The 17,063-nt window shown below is 47.6% G+C and overlaps 1 protein-coding gene across 1 annotated transcript in view; it reads right to left on the bottom strand.

Moving 5' to 3' along the window:
• Positions 1 to 16,413, bottom strand: part of LOC143276301 (neuronal acetylcholine receptor subunit alpha-6-like) — a 24,790-nt gene extending 8,377 nt beyond the window's left edge. The window contains exons 1-4 of the mRNA XM_076580806.1: positions 16,350 to 16,413; positions 7,639 to 7,769; positions 4,332 to 4,376; positions 586 to 695 (exon numbers count right to left, since the gene is read on the bottom strand). Coding sequence (XP_076436921.1) covers positions 586 to 695; positions 4,332 to 4,376; positions 7,639 to 7,769; positions 16,350 to 16,356 — 293 coding nt within the window. The 5' untranslated portion in view covers positions 16,357 to 16,413. The remainder of the gene's footprint in view (positions 1 to 585; positions 696 to 4,331; positions 4,377 to 7,638; positions 7,770 to 16,349) is intronic.
• Between the last annotated feature and the right edge of the window lie 650 nt (positions 16,414 to 17,063).

Here is a 17,063-nt window from a genome sequence, read left to right as displayed (position 1 = left end):
CCCTGTCCTGTATTGTCTTGTCTGTCCTGTCCTGTCCTGTATTGTCTTGTCTTGTCTGTCTTCCTGTCCTGTCCTGTCTGTCCTTCCTGTCCTGTCCTGTCCTGTCCTGTCTTGCCCTGTCCTGCCCTGTCCTGTATTGTCTTGTCTGTCCTGTCCTGTCCTGTATTGTCTTGTCTTGTCTGTCCTTCCTGTCCTGTCCTGTCTGTCCTGTCCTGTCCTGTCTTTTCCTTCCTGTCCTGTCCTGTCCTGTCCTGTCTTGTCTTGTCTTGTCTGTCCTGTCCTATCCTGTCTGTCTTGTCAGTCTCTCTGTCTCCTTCCATTTCTCTCTGTCTCCCTCTTTCTTTCTATCTGTCTGTCTGACTGCCTGTCGCTCTCTCTTCCTCTCTCTGTCTCTCTCCCTCACCCCTCTCTCCCCATCCCTCTCTCTCTCTCTCCCTCCATCTCTCTGTCCCTCCACCCCCTCTCTCTGTCTCTCTCTGTCTCTGTCTCTCCCTCCCTCCCTCCCCCTCTCTCTCTCTGTCTCTCTGTGTGTCTCTGTCTCTCTCTCCCTCCCTCCCCCCCCCTCTCTCTCTCTCTTTCTCTCACGAATTTTCGATGACCAGAGGGGGAGTCCAGATGTCCTCAGGGGCAGTAACCAGGCTGTCCAGACCGCCGTAGTCAGTGCTGTTCCACGTCAGCCGGCTGTCTGCCCACTCCTGTAGACAGCCAGTCAACACTCAGGCTACGGGGGACAGGCAACACTCAGACTAGTGTGGGCATGGACAGGCAACACTCAGACCAGTGTGGACAGGCAACACTCAGGCCAGTGTGGACAGGCAACACTTAGACCAGTGTGGGCATGGACAGGCAACACTCAAACCAGTGTGGACAGGCAACACTTAGACCAGTGTGGACAGGCAACACTCAGACCAGTGTGGACAGACAACACTCAGACCAGTGTGGACAGGCAACACTTAGACCAGTGTGGACAGGCAACACTCAGACCAGTGTGGACAGACAACACTCAGACCAGTGCGGACAGGCAACACTCAGACCAGTGTGGACAGGCAACACTCAGACCAGTGTGGACAGGCAACACTTAGACCAGTGTGGACAGGCAACACTCAGACCAGTGTGGACATGGACAGGCAACACTCAGACCAGTGTGGACATGAACAGGCAACACTCAGTCCAGTGTGGACAGACAACACTCAGACCAGTGTGGACATGAACAGGCAACACTCAGACCAGTGTGGACATGAACAGGCAACACTCAGACCAGTGTGGACAAAGGGACAGGCAACACTCAGACCAGTGTGGACAGGCAACACTCAGACCAGTGTGGACAGGCAACACTCAGACCAGTGTGGACAGGCAACACTCAGACCAGTGTGGACATGAACAGGCAACACTCAGACCAGTGTGGACATGAACAGGCAACACTCAGACCAGTGTGGACATGAACAGGCAACACTCAGACCAGTGTGGACATGAACAGGCAACACTCAGACCAGTGTGGACATGAACAGGCAACACTCAGTCCAGTGTGGACAGACAACACTCAGACCAGTGCGGACAGACAACACTCAGACCAGTGTGGACAGGCAACACTCAGACCAGTGTGGACAGACAACACTCAGACCAGTGTGGACATGAACAGGCAACACTCAGACCAGTGTGGACATGAACAGGCAACACTCAGACCAGTGTGGACATGAACAGGCAACACTCAGACCAGTGTGGACAAAGGGACAGGCAACACTCAGACCAGTGTGGACATGAACAGGCAACACTCAGACCAGTGTGGACATGAACAGGCAACACTCAGACCAGTGTGGACAAAGGGACAGGCAACACTCAGACCAGTGTGGACAAAGGGACAGGCAACACTCAGACCAGTGTGGACATGAACAGGCAACACTCAGTCCAGTGTGGACAGGCAACACTTAGACCACTGTGGACAGACAACACTCAGACCAGTGCGGACAGGCAACACTTAGACCACTGTGGACAGGCAACACTTAGACCAGTGTGGACATGGACAGGCAACACTCAGACCAGTGTGGACATGAACAGGCAACACTCAGTCCAGTGTGGACAGACAACACTCAGACCAGTGTGGACAGGCAACACTCAGACCACTGTGGACAGACAACACTCAGACCAGTGCGGACAGGCAACACTTAGACCACTGTGGACAGGCAACACTCAGACCAGTGTGGACATGGACAGGCAACACTCAGACCACTGTGGACAGGCAACACTCAGACCAGTGTGGACATGAACAGGCAACACTCAGACCAGTGTGGACAAAGGGACAGGCAACACTCAGACCAGTGTGGACAGGCAACACTCAGACCAGTGTGGACATGAACAGGCAACACTCAGACCAGTGTGGACATGAACAGGCAACACTCAGACCAGTGTGGACATGAACAGGCAACACTCAGTCCAGTGTGGACAGACAACACTCAGACCAGTGCGGACAGACAACACTCAGACCAGTGTGGACAGGCAACACTCAGACCAGTGTGGACAGACAACACTCAGACCAGTGTGGACATGAACAGGCAACACTCAGACCAGTGTGGACATGAACAGGCAACACTCAGACCAGTGTGGACATGAACAGGCAACACTCAGACCAGTGTGGACAAAGGGACAGGCAACACTCAGACCAGTGTGGACATGAACAGGCAACACTCAGACCAGTGTGGACATGGACAGGCAACACTCAGACCAGTGTGGACAAAGGGACAGGCAACACTCAGACCAGTGTGGACAAAGGGACAGGCAACACTCAGACCAGTGTGGACATGAACAGGCAACACTCAGTCCAGTGTGGACAGGCAACACTCAGACCACTGTGGACAGACAACACTCAGACCAGTGCGGACAGGCAACACTTAGACCACTGTGGACAGGCAACACTCAGACCAGTGTGGACATGGACAGGCAACACTCAGACCACTGTGGACAGGCAACACTCAGACCAGTGTGGACATGAACAGGCAACACTCAGACCAGTGTGGACAAAGGAACAGGCAACACTAAGACCAGTGTGGACAGGCAACACTCAGACCAGTGTGGACAGGCAACACTTAGACCAGTGTGGACATGAACAGGCAACACTCAGACCAGTGTGGACATGAACAGGCAACACTCAGTCCAGTGTGGACAGGCAACACTCAGACCAGTGTGGACAGGCAACACTTAGACCAGTGTGGACATGTACAGGTAACACTCAGACCAGTGTGGACAAAGACAGGCAACACTCAGACCAGTGTGGACAAAGACAGGCAACACTCAGACCAGCGTGGACAGGTAACACACACCAATGCAGGTTTTTAAACGTCATTATTGATACTTATATACTAGTAGCACCCATCCTCAGTCAGAGACCAAGCTATAAGCACTTTAAAAACACAGAGTCATTTGCACAACAGGCTGCCTAACTGGGTAGAACCACATGACAGCCACCATTAGGTGCTCATCATTCGTTTCCTGTGTCATTCAGTCAGGCTTTGACTACAAGCACAATAACACATATGTAAGAGTCGATTTTTCTTCAGGATTTTGCCTGGGACAACCCTTTTGTTCCCATGGGTTCTTTAAAAGAATCATATAAATAAAGATAATAGATAAATAAATAGATAGATAATAGCAACATTTAAAAAAAATATATAATGATGATGATGATGATACTACTACTAATAATAGTAGTAGTAGTAATAATAATAATAATAATAATAATAATAATAATAATAACTGCCTTGGAATATTGCAAAGAATGAAACGACAAAGCTCTTACATTGGTATACTCTTCGAAAGTAGGACTATGAAGCTAGAGAAAACACACACACACACACACACACACACACACACACACACACACACACACACACACACACACACACACACACACACACACACACACACACACACACACACACATACATACATACATAGATCCACAGAGGCATACAAGGGAGGACACACACACACACACACACACACGCACACACACACACACACACACATACATACATACATACATACATACATACATACATGCACAGAGGCATACAAGGGAGGACACACACACACACACACACACACACACACACACACACACACACACACACACACACAGAGTGTGTCAGAGAGAGACAGAGACAGAGAGAAATGGAAAAAGAGAGGTACAGACAGAGGCAGAGACAGAGATGAAGACAGAAACAGACAGATAGACAAGCAGATAGACAGAGATTACTATAAAAAAAAAAAAAAAAAAAAAAAAACAAAAAACACAACAACTTTAAATAGAGAGAGAAAGAAAGAAGTAAATCACTTACTGCGTCAAAAACTAAGTTGACTGACATGGACTGACTGGCGATATCCTGTTAAAAAAGAATCACAATATCACTATTGTGTGACGGTTTTCTGTACAGAAAGAATTACAATGTATGACGATATTCTGTACAGAAAGAATTACAATGTATGACGATATTCTGAGAATTACAATTCATGACGATATTCTGTACAGAAAGAATTACAATGTATGACGATAATATTCTGTTAAGAAAGAATCACAGTGTATGACTTTACTTTGTGCAGAATCACTAAGTGACGATATTCTGTCCAGAAAGAATTATAATGTGTGACGATATTTTGTATGGAAGGAATTACAATGTACAACGATATTCTGTACAGACAGTTACAATGTATGACAATATTCTGTCCATAAAGAATTACAATGTGTGACGACATTCTGTCCCGAAAGAATCACAATATATGATGATATTCTGTACAGAGAGAATTACAAGTTTTGACGATATTTTGCCCAGAGAATCACAATGTATGACGATATTCTGTCAGGAAAGAATTACAGTGTATGATGTTATTCTGTACAGAAACACTAACAATGTGTGACGATATTCTGTCCAGAAAGAATTCAATGTGTGACGATATTCTGCATAGAAGGAATTACAATGTATGATGATATTCTGTTAAAAAAAACAATAAAAAAAAAACAACAACAACAATGTGTGACCATATTCTATCCACAAAAAAATACAATGTGTGAACATATTCTGTCCAGAAAAAAATTACCATGTGTGAGCATATTCTGTACAGAAATAATTACAATGTATGACGATATTCTGCACAGAAAGAATTACAATGTTTGACAATATTCTGTAAGAAAGAATTACAATGTAGAAACATATTCTGTCCAGAAAGAATTACAATGTGTGACGATATTGTGTCCAGAAGGAATCACAATGTATGATGATAATCATTCTTTATAGAAAGAATCACAATGTATGACGATATTCAGTCCAGAAGGAATTACAAATTACGGTGATATTCTGTCCAGAAAGAATCACAATACCATTGACAATACCTGATGATATTATGCACATAAAGAATCTGTGTTTCATTGTAAACCAAATACAATTGCAGGCAAAACAATCATGATAAAAAAAAAAACCAGAAAACAATTGGGGCGCCTCCATGAAGACGTTGAAATACAATACAATATAATGCAATACAATACAATGTAATACTATGCAATACAACACCATGCAAAGCAATGCAATGCAGTGCGATGCTATTTGATGCAATGCAGTCTAGTGCAACACAAAACGCAACGCAACGAATGCAACACAAGCCAACACAACACAACAGAACACATCACAACGCAACACAAAACAACGCAGCACGACACGACACGACACGACACGACACGGCACGGCAGGACACGACACGACACGACACGACACGACCCAGCCCAACCCAACCCAACCAAACCAAACCAAACCCAGCACAGCAAAGCATGCCACAGCACAGCACGGCACGACACGGCACGGCACGGCACGGCACGGCACGGCACGGCACAGCACAGGACAGCACGGCACGGCACGGCAGGGCACGGCACAGCACAGAACAGCACGACACGACACGACACGACCCAGCCCAACCCAACCCAACCAAACCAAACCCAGCACAGCAAAGCATGCCACAGCACAGCACGGCACGGCACGGCACGGCACAGGACACGAACGGCACAGCACAGCACAGCACGGCACAGCACGGCACGACACGGCACAGCACAGCACAGCACGGCACGGCACAGCACAGGACACGAACGGCACAGCACAGCACAGCACAGCACGGCACAGCACAGCACGGCACGACACGGCACGGCACGGCACGGCACAGGACACGAACGGCACAGCACAGCACAGCACGGCACAGCACAGCACAGCACGGCACAACACGGCACGGCACGGCACGGCACGGCACGGCACGGTACAGGACACGAACGGCACAGCACAGCACAGCACGGCACAGCACGGCACAGCATGGCACGACACGGCACAGCACGGCGCAGCACGGCACAGCACAGCACAACACAGCATGGCACGGCACGGCACGCACGGCACAGCACGGCGCGGCACGGCACGGCACGGCACAGAACAGCACAGCACGGCACGGCACGGCACGGCACAGAACAGCACGGCACGGCACGGCACGGCACAGAACAGCACAGCATGGCACGGCACGGCATGGCACAGAACAGCACAGCACAGTACGGCACGGCACGGCACGGCACGGCGCGGCACGGCACGGCACGGCACAGAACAGCACGGCACGGCACGGCACGGCACGGCACGGCGCGGCACGGCACGGCACGGCACAGAACAGCACAGCACAGCACGGCACGGCACGGCACGGTACTGTACTGTGCTGTGCCGTGCTGTGCTGTGCTGTGCCGTGCCGCGCTGTGCTGTGCCGTGCTGTGCCGTGTCGTGCCGTTCGGTGCTGTCCTGTGCTGTGCCGTGCCATGCCGTGCCTGTACAGCACAGTACGGCACGGCACGGCACAGGAAGCACTGCACAGCACGGCACGGCACGGCACGGCACGGCACGGCACAGCACAGGAAGCATAGCACGACACGACACGGCACAGCACGGCACGGCACAGGAAGCACTGCACAGCACGGCACGGTACGGCACGACACGGCACAGCACGGCACGGCACGACATGGCACGGCACGACACGGCACAGGAAGCACTGCACAGCACGGCACGGCACAGCACAGGAAGCATAGCACGGCACGACACGGCACGGCACAGGAAACAGCACAGCACGGCACGGCACGGCACGGCACGGCACGACACGGCACACGGCACAGGACAGCACAGCACAGCATGGCACGGCACAGAACAGTACGGCACAGAACAGTACGGCACAGCAGAGCACGGCACGGCACAGCACAGCACGGCACATCACGGCACAGCACAGCACAGCACGGCACAACACAGTACAGCACAGCACAACACGGCACGGCACAGGACAGCACAGCACAGCACAGCGCAGCAAAGCACGGCACGACACGGCACGGCACAGGACAGCACAGCACAGCACAGCGCAGCAAAGCACGGCACGACACGGCACGGCACAGGACAGCACAGCACAGCACAGCGCAGCAAAACACGGCACGGCACGGCACAGAACGGCACAGCACGGCACGGCATAGGAAACACAGCACAGCACGGCACGACACGGCACAGCACAGCACAGCACGGCACGGCACGGCACGGCACGGCACGGCACGGCACAGCACGGCACGGCACGGCACGGCACAACACACGTTACCAGGTGGTTCAGTGAGGTAATGCCCGCGGAGACATAGACGGAGGTTTTCAGCTCGGGTCTCACTTTGGTGCTGTAGTTGCTCAGCAAAGCTCGGCGCAAGTTTTCCTCGTTTTCCACGAACTTGCTTTTACCTGCCAATCATGAAGTCAAATCAGCTCCTTGTGTGTTGCTCAGCCAGTCTGTCAGTCAGTCAGTCAGTCGACCGGTCAAACCATCGAATCAATCCTGCTGTCGATTATAGTCAGTCGGTCAAATCAATCAAATTAATCACCCATCAAATTAATAATCCATTCATATTTACCAGCCAATCAACTAACCATCCAACCATCCAATCATTCAACCAGTCATACTGCCAATAAACCAATCAACCAACCAATCAATCAGTCAATCAACTAATCAACCAATAAAACAGCCAATGAACCAACCAATCAACACACACACACACACACACACACACACACACACACACGCACGCACACACACACACAATGTTAGAATTTTGTGTGCCTTTGTCATAAAGAGTAATTATCTTTACTTGTTTTAATATTTTTCACCTCTTCGCCTTCCGCATTTTCCCAGTTACATGAAACCTAACTCTTGCAATACATCTTTATTCATCCATTTGGAAATTAAATTCTGCATCTACAGGCTCATCTCGTCCCCTTCACAATATCTCAGCCAACAGCCAAGTCCATCACACTTGCAACATGACAAATGTTCGACAAAAGAAAGCTGAATACACACAAGCAAGTAACACAACACAGCGGGCACATTTCCCACACACACACCCAAGTCTTCTTGGGACACACACTTTGTAAAATAACATATCAAGAAACAAAATATCAGAACAAGAAATGCTTCTAAAAAAAACAACATTATAAATTATAATACAGCAGGTTCAGTATTCAAATAAATGCAACATGTGTATGAAAAATAAAAATCTATATATAAAGAAGATTCTAAAGTAAATGGTACATTAAGATAAAGATTCCCGAATTCTTAAGAAACCCTGCCATGAATTACGCATTATAACTCCTAAACATGTCATAGTGCAAAGTGATGTCAATGTAGCGTCACTTTTAACAGCTTTTTCTACTTTTAGGGAACTCAAATACATTTTGTTGAACAAAGATCACCCAGGACATCACCCCTCTCCAGACAGCCAGGACTCCCTCTTTGACCCAGAATAACAGCCAGGACATCACCCCTCTCCAGACAGCCAGGACTCCCTCTTTGACGCCAGAATAACAGCCAGGACATCACCCCTCTCCAGACAGCCAAGGCCCTCTTTGACGCCAGAATAACAGCCAGGACATCACCCCTCTTCAGACAGCCAGGACTCTCTCTTTGACGCCAGAATAACGGCCAGGACCTCACCCCTCTACAGACAGCCAGAACTCTCTCTTTGACGCCAGAATAACAGCCAGGACCTCACCCCTCTTCAGACAGCCAAGGCCCTCTTTGACGCCAGAATAACAGCTAGGACTTCACTCCTCTTCAGACAGCCAAGGCCCTCTTTGACCCAGAATAACAGCCCGGACCTCATCCTTCTTCAGACAGCCAAGGCCCTCTTTGACGCCGGAATAACACTCAGGACACCACCCCTCTTCAGACAGCCAGGACATCACCCCTCTTCAGACAGCCAGGACTCCCTCTTTGACGCCAGAATAACAAAGAGGACCTCACCCCTCTTCAGACAGCCAGGACTCCCTTTTTGACGCCAGAATAACAGCCAGGACATCACCCCTCTTCAGACAGCCGGGACTCCCTCTTTGACCCAGAATAACACCCAGGACCTCACCCCTCTTCAGACAGCCAGGACTCCCTCTTTGACGCCAGAATAACACCCAGGACATCACCCCTATCCAGACAGCCAGGACTCCCTCTTTGACCCAGAATAACAGCCAGGACATCACCCCTCTTCAGACAGCCAGGACTCCCTCTTTGACGCCAGAATAACACCCAGGACATCACCCCTCTTCAGACAGCCAGGACTCCCTCTTTGACCCAGAATAACACCCAGGACATCACCCCTCTACAGACAGCCAGGACTCCCTCTTTGACCCAGAATAACACCCAGGACATCACCCCTATCCAGACAGCCAGGACTCCCTCTTTGACCCAGAATAACACCCAGGACATCACCCCTCTTCAGACAGCCAAGGCCCTCTTTGACGCCAGAATAACAGCCAGGACATCACCCCTCTTCAGACAGCCAGGACTCCCTCTTTGACGCCAGAATAACAGCCAGGACATCACCCCTCTTCAGACAGCCAGGACTCCCTCTTTGACCCAGAATAACAGCCAGGACATCACCCCTCTTCAGACAGCCAGGACTCCCTCTTTGACGTCAGAATAACAGCTAGGACTTCACTCCTCTTCAGACAGCCAAGGCCCTCTTTGACGCCGGAATAACACTCAGGACACCACCCCTCTTCAGACAGCCAGGACATCACCCCTCTTCAGACAGCCAAGGCCCTCTTTGACCCAGAATAACGGCCAGGACCTCACCCCTCTACAGACAGCCAGGACTCCCTCTTTGACGTCAGAATAACACCCAGGACATCACCCCTCTTCAGACAGCCAGGACTCCCTCTTTGACGTCAGAATAACAGCTAGGACTTCACTCCTCTTCAGACAGCCAAGGCCCTCTTTGACGCCGGAATAACACCCAGGACACCACCCCTCTTCAGACAGCCAGGACATCACCCCTCTTCAGACAGCCAAGGCCCTCTTTGACCCAGAATAACAGCCCGGACCTCATCCTTCTTCAGACAGCCAAGGCCCTCTTTGACGCCGGAATAACACCCAGGACACCACCCCTCTTCAGACAGCCAGGACTCCCTCTTTGACGTCAGAATAACACCCAGGACATCACCCCTCTTCAGACAGCCAGGACTCCCTCTTTGACGCCGGAATAACACCCAGGACACCACCCCTCTTCAGACAGCCAGGACTCCCTCTTTGACCCAGAATAACACCCAGGACATCACCCCTCTTCAGACAGCCAGGACTCCCTCTTTGACGCCAGAATAACACCCAGGACATCACCCCTCTTCAGACAGCCAAGGCCCTCTTTGACGCCGGAATAACACCCAGGACACCACCCCTCTTCAGACAGCCAGGACATCACCCCTATCCAGACAGCCAGGACTCCCTCTTTGACCCAGAATAACAGCCAGGACATCACCCCTCTTCAGACAGCCAGGACTCCCTCTTTGACGCCAGAATAACACCCTGGTCTTCAGCCCTCTTATAACTTCTCTCTTATCTTCAGACAGCCAGGATACCCCTCCACCCTGGCAACACCAGACGGACCTCCCACCCGAACAATACGACACCCAGGACTCGCCGTCTCAATGAACACAACCTGCACTGAACCAACACCCAAGCCCTTGTGGATAATGAAAATGTTGGTACATGAATTTTGAGTTCCGACGTAAAATAGTCAATGGAATCATATTTTATTTTACTCATGCTGTTCAGAGAGTGGTTTTGTTTTGGGTTTGTTTTGTTGTTGTTGTTGTGTTGTTGTTGTTTTTTTGGGGGGTGTTTTTTGTTTGTTCGTTTTTTGTTTTTTTGTTTTTTTCTTGGCTTTTTTTGTTTGTTTGTTTGGTTTTTTGTTGTTGTTGTTGCTTTTTTGTTTTTGTTTTTGGTGGTGGTGGTGGTGATGATGATGGTGTTGTTGTTGTTGCTTTTTTGTTGTTGTTTTTGGTGGTGGTGGTGGTGGTGGTGGTGTTTTTACCGCATGGGATGTCGGGAATATGCGGATGTGATGCCATATGTCATGAGAGAATGTGACACTATACATATAAACTTACGTTGCTTTTGAATGGCTTTTCCATACTGAACCTATGTTTTCCGTGTTTATATTTGAATGTTATGACAGATTTAAATCATATGATGTTACAATTATTTTCTTTTCAACGTATTTCTTTTGATTGAATGAATAAAAGACCCAAGCACTTGACCACAAGCCTGACCCAAGGGACGCTATCCTATGGGTCGTTAAACTGAACTCTGCTGCTTGGAGCTTCCTTTTTCGGGTAAATCTGAATTTACTTCTCTGTGCCCGTTGTATTCACCTGTACACCTGCTAATGAGTAGTGCTAGCAGCCATGGATCGAATTATGTACCTTTGTCATGAGTTTTATACTTGATTGTTTTTGGGGTTTTTTTTTCTTTTCTTCACATCATTCACTACCCCAATTTAAAAAAATACAGCAGTAATGATAACAAAGACTGTGTTGTGTTGCCTGATATGTTTTTTTCATAATCATTCTCAAATAGTTGCTATGGCTTGATATATTTTGATATGTTTTGAAAAAGAAACGAATATTAAATTTCATACAATAATCAACTGATAGAGTGTGATAACGCAGAAAGTACTGACCTTTGCTACATTCCATTTAATACAAACAGGCGTTTGTTTTGGTGTTTGTTTTTGTGGGTTTTTTTTAATTCATCTAAGGCCTCTGAAAACTACAGTGGATAAACAATATCACATCTTATAATCTTTTTTCAAAATTTTTTTATTACCTTTAAGGGGAAACAGAAGAAATCTTTTGACACAACATTGTCTCCCTCACTTTAGCCTCATATCACCACAATTCCCCTAACACCCTACACTCTATCACCTCCCCTATACATACCTCACTACACTCTATCTCCTTCCCTATACCTACCCTATTTCTCCTTCCCTATACCTACCCCACTACACTCTATCTCCTTCCCTATAGCTGCCCCCACTACATTCCATCTCCTTCCCTATATCTACCCCACAACACTCTATCACCTCCCCTATACATACCTCACTACACTATCTCCTTCCCTATACCTACCCTATTTCTCCTTCCCTATACCTACCCCACTACACTCTATCTCCTTCCCTATAGCTGCCCCCACTACACTCTATCTCCTTCCCTATATCTACCCCACAACACTCTATCACATCCCCTATACTACCCCACTACACTCTATCTCCTTCCCTATACCTACCCTATTTCTCCTTCCCTATACCTACCCCACTACACTCTATCTCCTTCCCTATAGCTGCCCCCACTACACTCTATCTCCTTCCCTATATCTACCCCACTACACTCTATCTCCTTCCCTATATCTACCCCACAACACTCTATCACCTCCCCTATACTACCCCACTACACTCTATCTCCTTCCCTATACCTACCCCACTACACTCTGTCTCCTTCCCTATACTACCCCACTACATTCTATCTCCTTCCCTATACCTACCCCACTACACTTTATCATCCTTTCCTATACCTACCCCACTACACTATATCTCCTTCCCTATACCTACCCCACTACACTCTATCATCCTTCCCTATCTCCTTCCTATACCTACCCCACTAAATTCTTATCTCTTTCCCTATACCTACCCCACTAAAATCTATCTCTTTCCCTATACCTACCCCTACTATTTTTTTCAAGGCCTGACTAGGCGCATTGGGTTACGCTGCTGGCCAGGCATCTGCTCGGCAGATGTGGTGTAGCGTATATGGATTTGACCGAACGCAGTGACGCCTCCTTGAGCTACTGATACCCCACTACACTATATCTCCTTCCCTATACCTACCCCACTAAACTCTATCTCCTTCCCTATACCTACCCCACTACACTCTGTCTCTTTTCCTTTTCCTTCGGGAAGAACAACAAACTGACTAAGACATCAACAACAAAAATGGATAACAACACAATCATGGAAAAACAACAACAGTGTTTTCATACCTTGTCCATTGGCTACTGGTGCGAACACCAGCACCAGAAACAACATCAAATTCGCCATCTCTCTCAGAAGAATCTCCGTCACCTTAACTAATGGGCGTTCCAGCACCTTAGTGAACACTGTTAACACCACACAAATCAAAATTGGGGGGTGAGGGTGGGGGGCAAAGCTTCGATCGGTCCTGGTGCTCACATGAAGATTTTTCCAATATAAACAGGGTTCTCAAATAGTTAAGAACCACCTGGGAACTTGCACAGTTTTCTTGTTACGGGCATGGTGAAATAATGTTGAATTTTCGACAACAATGAATGCAATGAGTGCCATTCAAAACCAAAAGTGCATTCTTGCACCATTTTTCATTCTTCCGGGTTTTTGTTGTTGTTGTTTAACAATGAAAACCCACAGATATCAATGATAAGTCACTGAATAGCTATTAGTATTTCCTGTAGTGGTGAGTGTAACGACAGTCGTATTGGCATTTCCTCTTTAAGATCAAGTAGTTCGTGCCTGTGGTCTTTTCCGCGAAGGGCGGTGAAGTCGAGGTTTTTGGTCCTGTCAATTTTTTCATTGAAGCATCGATTTCTCAGACTGTCCATGGTGCATGCGTGTCTGAAACAGCGCTGGTTTATGTATTCAAAGAGAGGCCAGTGGTTGACCATGTCATTATGCAGCCTGCATAATTGAAACAATCTCTCAATGTTGTTGTTGATGTTAATTTTTTTTTTTTTTTTTTTTTTTTTATTATAAACATTTAAAGTTATGAAAACATACAGTGGAGTGATAACTCTCTCCACACACACAGTAAACAACTTCAAGTCAATGCTGCTGATGCTACCTTTCTTCTTTCTTTCTTTTGCGTTCGACAGCTATGCAGTCAGGGTCGAAGTCCAAAGGATGCCACAAACTCGGACGTCCGCTGGGACTATACGGCGTAGGGGCTCGTCCCCCGGGTGGCGGATGGGGGAGCCCTCCCTTTGGGGGTTGCACCAAATGATATGGAATAAGGTGCCGTGGACTTACATAGTCTAGGAGAAGGACAACTCTGATTTCAAACCCGGGCAGATGGAGTCTGATAGCCTCAGCAAGCAGTGCATCCAAGAGAAGGAAAAAAACTCCCAAGAGAAAACCCGGCCAACTGTAAACCGTTACCAGAACAGGAGATCACCGAAGACGGCGCCACAGTGGTCTCTCTAAGGGGCGTGATCTAATCAAAACCGACTGTGCACGCACTCTACGACACATGGCTACGCAGCTTATGCCACCGATTCAGCTGGCACTCAGCGAACTTCCTTTTTATGAGGAAGTATCTAGGTTTGTTCCAATGTACCTTTTATTTACCTGTGTGCTAGCTGAATCGGTAGCATGAGTAGCAATGACTCGAAATTATGTACTTTATGTCGGAAAAGTGTTACCGCTCTTTATTGTTTGTCAGTCAATCATTTGCTCTCCTAGCACTCATCAATCGTTCATTATGAAACCATTCCTGTTTTTATGAAGATGTCCTTAACTTCAGCCTGGTGGACCTATTGACTGACGTCCTTAAGGTCAAGTCCTTCAGGGCTGTGGTCTTGCTCCGTAGAGGTGATTGTATGGTTCGAGGTCTGGGGTCCTGGTCCTTATCTTTTTGTGAACCGTGTATATATACCCTCTGCTGTTCTGAGGAGAAGAAGATTGATTAGCCAAGGTAAGTGAGAGCGGCAGCAATTACTGGACAGATCCCGCGCGCTTGCAAAACCACCACCACACACTCGGCGTACACACACTTGCGCGCGCACAAACACACAAAGGGTCTCCCGATATTATGTAAATATGCTGTTTTCGCTATCTGAAAGGACTGAGGGGTCGCGGGGCTAGGGGAGAGGTAACGGGGGTCATAGCTATATCTAATTACTGGAAAATTGATTTTTCACACATGACCAGTTCCCAACCCAAAACACCGACTGACTTCGACCAGATAATTATATAAGTCAGGTGGGCTGGACACTGTTAACAAGAAAGTCCGTGGTTACGGGACGGACGTGCTGTGATGTAAAATATTAACAGGCACATCACATTTATTGTAGTCAAAGCTGCGACAGTCAAATCATTGTCTCTGCAACATGTGCTTTCTTCTGGCACGACTGAGTGGGAAAGCAAGCACGCAGTTTCCACATCGCCACTCAAAATATTGACCTGTCTGTGTTGTTGGCGATCAGCAGCTTGTTTTAACTCTTCGTCCGTAAACTGGGGTTCAAAATTGTATGGAACAAAACCTAAATCCATTCCCAATACAGTCCTTGCAAAGTTTTTTGTTTGTTAATTGTTTGTTTGTTTGTTTGTTTGCATAGGTTTTTGTTTTTTGTTGTTGTTGTTTGATGCTTCTTCTTCTTTCTCTTCTTCTCCCCCACCCCCTACACCCCAAGACACTCACTGATTTTGTTTGCTTCAAAACGTATTGGACGAAGCATCCCTTACATAAAATCTAGCAACGTATAAGCCATAATGCCAATCCACAACGTGTCCCCTTTTACTGACTGAAAGATGCTGTAGAATAAATTGTTAAATCAATAAATAAACGAATAACTGGATAAATAAGCAACTGAATAAATGAACAACTAACTGACTGTAACAAACTAACCTACTAACCAACTAGTTAACTGACTAGCTAACTAAATAGATAGATAAATCGGTAAATAAATAAATGAATGAATTAATGAATGAATGAATCAATGAATCAATAAATCAAACAATAAATGAATAACTTGAATAAAATAATTAATCAATCAATTAATTGATTAATAAGACCGACGATGAGAGTCGTGTGTGTGTGTGTGTGTGTGTGTGTGTGTGTGTGTGTGTGTGTGTGTGTGTGTGTGTGTGTGTGTGTGTGTGTGTGTGTGTGTGTGTGTGTGTGTGTGTGTGTGTCTGTGTGTCTGTGTCTGTGTCTGTGTCTGTGTGTCTGTGTGTGTGATTTGCGTGTGCTGACCCATCATCTGCACCGTTCAGTAGAACTGATTAGTCCGCCCACGCCGCTCAGCATTCCAACTCCGAGTCCCCATCTACAGCTACACCTACTAGTTCATCCGTCGCAGTCCCAGCGCCGACAGTCCACAGGGAACTATCGATGGTATCTCTCCAGAAGGCCACATACCAGAGGAGACCCTGCACTGCTGCTGACGGTCACTTCGGCGGTGTTCGTGTCACGGTGCCTGTTATGATGAGTTCCATACTTCAGTAGGACACCACCTACGAGGTTCCCTACTGAAATGCTGTCAACAATCGGCTTTGTGCGTGACTGAATGAGCGTCGCCCTGCTATGGAGTTGAGACCAACTGTTAAAACTGAAAACATATAGCCACGTCTGTTAAAACTGAAAACATATAGCCACGTCTCTCTACACAGTAAAAAGATATTTTATGTGTTTCTCGATTTCACATCCTGTTTCGCACTATTATGTTGTTGAATGAATGGACTGTGGCATCCCCTAGTCCTTTTCCTCGCGCCCATAAATTTATTTCCCTCACTCTCACTGTCTGTGCCATTCCGCTGAATTAGGTAACTCGCTCCACAAACATGAGTAGTTCTCCAGTGTGTCGATAAGTTCGAATGATGATTTAACCTGTTAAGAATCAACCCATAAAAACGATAAAAATGAAAATTATCCAATCAGACAGGTCAGTAAAGCTGTCTCATTCTAGCT

This window comes from Babylonia areolata, chromosome 31, assembly GCF_041734735.1.
Source record: "Babylonia areolata isolate BAREFJ2019XMU chromosome 31, ASM4173473v1, whole genome shotgun sequence".
NCBI classification, from domain to species: Eukaryota; Metazoa; Mollusca; class Gastropoda; order Neogastropoda; family Buccinidae; genus Babylonia; species Babylonia areolata.
Note: the sequence above shows the minus strand (reverse complement) of the source record. Positions and strands in the feature narration are given on the sequence as shown.